The 6,725-nt window shown below is 38.3% G+C and overlaps 1 protein-coding gene across 1 annotated transcript; it reads right to left on the bottom strand.

Annotated features, from left to right (window-relative positions):
- Positions 1 to 1,025: 1,025 nt before the first annotated feature.
- LOC120225304 (olfactory receptor 2W3-like) lies at positions 1,026 to 1,961 on the bottom strand. The gene has a single exon (XM_039223553.1). It carries the CDS (start codon positions 1,950 to 1,952, stop codon positions 1,026 to 1,028), a length of 927 nt encoding a protein of 308 aa, XP_039079484.1. The 5' UTR covers positions 1,953 to 1,961.
- Positions 1,962 to 6,725: the final 4,764 nt, after the last annotated feature.

The raw sequence follows: 6,725 nt of genomic DNA, 5'->3' as shown, positions 1-6,725 counted from the left end.
CCTTCTCCCCATGGCACTCCAGGGAGCGGACTGCACCTCTGAGCTGGCTACCAAGCCCGTGCTGGCTCCTCTCCTCCCCAGTCCAGAGAAAGCCCTACAACCCTGGAATAAGTTAGAAATTGGTTCATTCCTCCATTTTCTTTCTGTTCCTTGGTCTGTAGTTTTTCTCTTGTCTAAATACAATCCTAGGCTTCCATGGCCACTCTTTCTCTTTCCTTTGTCTCTCCGTAGAAGGGAATCCCTCCCCTCCATGCCTACCTGCTCATTTTAGCTCTCCCAGTCCTTAATCATGCACCTATGGCCTACCACGTTGTGCCTGTGGGCCCCTGGAGACATCTCTGTCACTCTGTAGCCCAGATTCCTGGCATTCCAAATCTTCCAGCTTCAATACTGCTGTGTTTGAAGGATGAGAGTACTTTGGGTCCCCCTACTTCTCCATCATGTTGACTCCCTCTCCTAATTGGAAGTTCTGTCCGGATAATTTTAATACAGCTGAATGAAACAATGCTGAACTCAAATTATTTAAATGGTATAGGCTGTTTTGAGGCTAATGGCTCTATCTTCTTCAGACAGTGAAATTTAAAGATATGAGAAGCAAAAAGTATTGTATTTTGGCACTCCATAAGCTCAATTCCATGATAAAATGACAATTATACAAAATGCCAGTGAGAAAAGATCATCAGATGATTTTATTTGGGCATAACTTCAGTCAGCCAATCCACAGTACTGAAGCATTGATTCACAATTTTTTTGGATTTTAATTAGATGTGACCAGTTTGGAAAGGAGAAGGAAAGATTATCTCAAAGGTAGACATAAGATATTATACAAATTAAAATTTATGTCTAACCTAATTTATCATCAGCATCATATTGGGGCTTTATAATACTTATTCCCAAACTCCATTCCTGAGCATTTTATTTGGGTATGTTGGAATGCTTGAATGAACCTTAAAATTACTCTTCAAGAATTATTTATTTCTGTTAACTAAGTAAAAGAAGCAGACTTAGGAAAAGTCACTGTCACCTTACTTTCTGTACACAAGCCTCCTCAAGGCACCCTTTACATCCTTATTTCTTAGTGTGTAGATGACAGGATTCAACATGGGAGTTACCAAGTTGTAGAAGAGGGTAAGGAATTTCCCTTGGTCCTGAGAAGAAGTATTTCCTGGTTGCATGTACATGTAGATAATATTCCCGTAGAACAAGGAGACCACGGTGAGGTGGGAGCCACACGTGTTGAACGCCTTCCTTCTTCCTGCGGCTGACTTCATGCCCAGCACGGCCACGGCAATGCAGCCATAGGATATGAGGATGAGAGCCAGGGGCACCAGGACGATCATTACCGACAGCATGAAAACCGTGCTCTCCACAGCTACGGTGTCCACACAGGCAATTTTAATCAGAGCTGGCATCTCACATAGAAAATGCTTCACCTTACAGTTCCCGCATCGTGGAGTCCTCATGGTCACAGGCGACATAGCCAGGGAGTTGAGGAGCCCAACCCCCCAGGCCACGGATACCAGCTTCCAACAGAGCCAAGGGTGCATGATGATGGAGTAGTGGAGGGGCTTGCAGATTGCAGTGAAGCGGTCATAAGCCATGACTGCCAGGAGGACACATTCAGTGCCACCCAGCCCCAGGAACATGAAGAGCTGGATGGCACAACCCATGTAACTGATGGTCTTGTCTGGACCACGCAGGTTGAAGAGCAGCTGGGGGATAGAACTGGTGGTAAAGCAGAGGTCCAGGAAGGACAGGTTGGTTAGGAAGAAGTACATGGGTGTGTGGAGGCAGGGGTCCAGGCGGGACACCAAGATAATGACGGTGTTGCCCACCAAGGTCACAAGGTAGAAGATGAGCACAAACACAAAGAGGGTCTGCTCTAGCTGGGGTCTGTCCGAGAAACCCAACAAGATGAACTGTTCCTGGCAGCTCTGGTTGGTCATGACCATGGACCATCCGTACAGGCCCGCAAGGAGGCAGACAGGTGCACACTGATCTCTTAGTGAAGTAGGCTAAGGAACTGATGGGGACCAGGGCATTAACAAGTGCAAATAAGTATGTAAAATTCCAATATTCTGTATGGGTATTCACTGCATGTTTTAGGAAAGATAGCTCTTTTTATTGCCTTCTTCTATTTCTTTTTGGATATCAAAAAAATACAGATCATTGTAGAGTTTTTGGAAAACACAGACAAGTATAAAATATAGGAAAAGATTCCCCACACCCCGAAAACAACCACTATTGCAATATTGATTTATTTCCTTTCAACCTTTTCTTGAACACAACCGAAATCTCAGTATGTTTATAAATGTTATATTCTGGATTGCCTTTCACTCAATTTTGTATTGGGAAAATTTGCCTTGGTTTTATTTTTTTATTTACTTTTTTTTAATGCTTATTTATTTTTGAGAGAGAGAGAGAGACAATGTGGGCAAGGGGCAGAGAGAGAGGGGGACAGAGGAAACTAAATGGGCTCTGGGCTGACAACAGAGAGTAGGAATCAGGGCTTGAACTCACCAACCATGGTATCATGACCTGAGCAAGTCAGATGCTCAACCAACTGAGCCACCAAGGTGCCCCTCCTTGATTTTAAAATTTTACAAAAACTAATCATGAATATCTGCATAATATTCCTATAGCTGTGTCATCATTTCCGCCAAACATTCCTTTTAGTCATTAAGGATATTTCCAGTATTTTAAAGGTCCTGATGGGGCGCCTGGGTGGCTTAGTCGGTTAAGCGTCCGACTTTCGCTTAGGTCATGATCTCGCGGTTCGTGGGTTCGAGCCCCGCGTCGGACTCTGTGCTGACTGCCAGCTCAGAGCCTGGAGCCTATTTCAGAGTCTGTGACTCCCTCTCTCTCTGACCCTCCCCTGCTCACGCTGTCTCTCTCTCTCTCTCTCCTAGAAATAAATAAAAATATAAAAAAAAATAAATAAAGGTCCTGAGAGAGATGTAGAAACATCTGTTTTACTGCACTCTAACTGGCATGTCTTTTCTTAAGTCTTTGGCAATTGTTTGATCCAAAAAAAATCTCATATGTTTAAATTTGAAGCTATTAGCCATGGAATTGATTCATTTTTTGATGCTCATTAGCTTTTCACATTTGTGAAGACATTTCTTTGTCAGTTAGCTACATTGTCCAGATCATAGAAAAGATTTCCAGCAGAACTAGAAAATGACCTTTTGGATTACAACGAAAATAGGAGTAAAGGCTGATGTTCTTTTATGCATTGGAATTCAGGCCACAAGCTTTCCATTTGTATTGAATAACTGAATCTATAACAACATATGACTTCCCTTGTAGATGATGAGATCCTGCTTCTACTTTGTTGTCTTTATGAAGTTCTGGTTTTCCTCACCTACAAACATATCCACATATTTCATAAAGTTTCAGTGTTATGAAAGGCCCAATTATGTGAAGTTTTCAATGCCTATGGAATTTTAACAGTTTATTCCTTTTATGAGTGATGTTCATAATTATAGTTTTTAACTTGATATAACTGAGGTCGACTTATAGTTGTTAATCACAGCAAATTCTAAAATGATATAAATTAGAAAATGACAAAAAATAACCATTTATGTAAATATAAAACATCTATATAACACTAAAATGATGTCATAAAATTATAAATGACATAACACGAAGTGATGTAATTCTATTTATATATATATTTATATATATACTTATTTTTATGATTTAGTTTTAATACATTGACAGAGAATGCTATTGTGTTACTTTAAATATATATATACATTTTTTCATAGCCAAGAAAAAGCTGAATGCCAAAGAAGGAAAAAAAGCTAAGTGAATAAATCTTTCATATTTCATACTGATTGATCAATTCAAAAGTGATAAGTGTGTCCTTTATGAAAACAGTGATAAGTGTGTCCTTTATGAAAACATTTCTGTGCACAAGAAAAAACTCAAAATCCTTTCAGTACTTCCTGGAATCAAAGATTCCCTTGATTATGAAACTGAAGAAGTAAAAGTTTTAGGTTCATCTTTATGTGTCAAAGGCACTGCCAAAATCACATACTTTAAAACATTCAAAGATGATGTTATGGCCTATCACATACAGGAAGTTTCTCACCACCTCAAATTATTAAAGATGCTTCCTGTGCTCCATCTACAGAATATGGAGTCAGAAGACCTTGACTCGGTGCCCTGGGGAACATCCTGTGACCCACCCTCTGGCTTAGGTGCATAAAGAGCTTTGTGACTCTGCCAGTTACAGAGTTAGTTACATAACTAGTCCCTACTATAGCCAGTGGTCCAGAGAGATCCAGGAGATGCAGGGAGAGTGAAGGAGCCATATGCACCTCTGCACCAGTAACTCAGACATACTGCTGTCTTACACACCTTCACGTGTTTGTAAAGTGCCTTGCATGTAATAAACTGTGTTATAGGTACTAGTTATTACTATTATAAGCAGGAAAGACCAGGTCTGTGTTATATATGATCAAGACAAGAACTTCTCCCGTGCTATTTGGAGTAGATTAGCAGTTTTAGCAGCAAAGACTAAACAATTTTAGCCAGTTTAATTATAGCTGTATAGATGACTTGAGAAACAAACTTTTGACTGGATGTTATATTCTAAGTGATTTGAAGAGAGCTCTGCTGATCTGTATGTCGATATAATCTTAAATTGCTCATCAGCAACTTTTTTTTTAAATATTTTTATTTATTTCTAGGAGAGAGAGAGAGAGACAGCGTGAGCAGGGGAGGGTCAGAGAGGGAGGGAGATACAGACTCTGAAACAGGCTCCAGGCTCTGAGCTGGCAGTCAGCACAGAGCCTGACGCGGGGCTCGAACCCACGAACCGCGAGATCATGACCTAAGCGAAAGTCGGACGCTTAACCGACTAAGCCACCCAGGCGCCCCTATAATCTTAAATCGGAGAAGTTATGATTATCATCTGTGAAATGAAAATTACTAAAAACATTCATGTTAGTAAGTAATTCTGCATTCAATAAATATTCATGGAGCTCCTATTATATGCCACCCACTAGATTATATGCTAGAGATACACTGCTTATGAAACTAAATAGTAATTTACCTCACTGATTCATAGTCTAGTGGGGGAAGCAGACATTCATCAGAAACTCGCAATGAAAGTACAATGACTAACAATATTATTAAGCATTGACTTAGTGCCAAGCACTGTGTTAAGTATTTTTTTGGACTGTTTTATTTAATCTTCATATCTGAATTTGAGGATATAGGTACTAAATAACTTACCAAGGGTGCAGAGGTAGGAAGTTATGGATGGGGGATTCAAGTCCAGGCCTGTTTGACTGTCAAGCCAAGTTTCTAAACACCATGACACTGAAACAGAAACATAATGCATTAGCCCATGACCTCAGTAATCTTCCATTTGATGCAATTCACTAGTTGAAGAAGGATGTCAAAGAAGTCAATGGAAGACAAATCAAGCTAAGGAAATGTCACCAAAACTCAGTTTTCTTAAACAAATAAAAAATACATAATTATTAATTAGTTCACAAGTTGCTGGACTTTAAATTTAAAAGTAAATGATAAATTCAATATAAACATATTATTAACCAATGTAAATTGTTAAAGATAACCTTTTTTGGAAAACCAAATTTTGCAAATATAACCTAAAACAATTTTTAGAAAGGATTACAATTGAAATTATTAGAACAATGTGACAACTTATTTTCCCATGGTCATAGAGAAATAATAGTTAAACATGCAAAAAATTTAGATGCATTTTGCGAAAGTTTTAAATCAATAATTTTGGCCAGAATATAAATTATGTTATCTATCCATCTATCTATCATCTATCTCTATTGGCAGATACTATTGGTTGCTCTTATTTTGAATTATTATTTTATATCTGTCTGTATTAGCAGATACTCTTATTTTTAATGATTTTATTCTATGTCACTATATGTTGTTTTATGTGTTTATTTTTTTCTTACTTATTGAGCATTAATTTTCTTTATGTGTCAGTCAGGTGGATGGAAACATGCTGGGACAGCTGGGAAGATCTGCGATTTTCTGTCTGGTCTCTGATAAATCAATTTTGCTAATCTGATCCTCCTTCACCTATTATGGGCTTAGAGGTGTTAGAAAAGTTAAGTCAGATTTGACAGGCAAGAGTTAGTTGCCAGAAAGAGCTTGGAGGCATAGGATAGAGAAGAGGTGGAAGGAAGGAGAGAGAGAGACAAGAAATAGTTGCAAATGTAGTGAAACAAAGTACAGAAATCTGAGTTTATACTAAAAGTTACACAATCAATGGAAGAATGATCATGATAATTCAAGATAGCCAGTAATATCAGTTAAAGCACCATCAACAGATACTAAAATTAGTAGATCAAAGATTCAAGACACAAATATATATTCAGAATGATTAGAACAAACTGACGTAGAAAGAATTAAGAGCTCCATCTTGGACCATGCACTTTGGTGCCGGAAGATAGCATATGAAATTATATTTGCACTTTACGACGGACTTTTTATACTTCTTATTGCTTCAACTTTTGCATATATTATTTCGATACATACATAGTTTTTAAGTGAAACTAACAATCTATTAATTAAAAAATACAAATGCCAAATATATAGCTGAAAGCAATATACTACAACAATTGTTCAAGTCCTGGCTTTACCCTTACAGTCACATAACATTAGTCAAGATTTTTAACCACACTGTTCTCAGTTTTCTTATCTGTGAAACAGGAATGGAGAAGGGTATG

The sequence above is a fragment of the Hyaena hyaena genome, unplaced genomic scaffold, assembly GCF_003009895.1.
Source record: "Hyaena hyaena isolate Hyena2069 unplaced genomic scaffold, ASM300989v1 scaffold_1367, whole genome shotgun sequence".
In the NCBI taxonomy this organism is placed as follows: Eukaryota; Metazoa; Chordata; class Mammalia; order Carnivora; family Hyaenidae; genus Hyaena; species Hyaena hyaena.
This window is presented reverse-complemented; position numbering and strand designations above follow the sequence as displayed.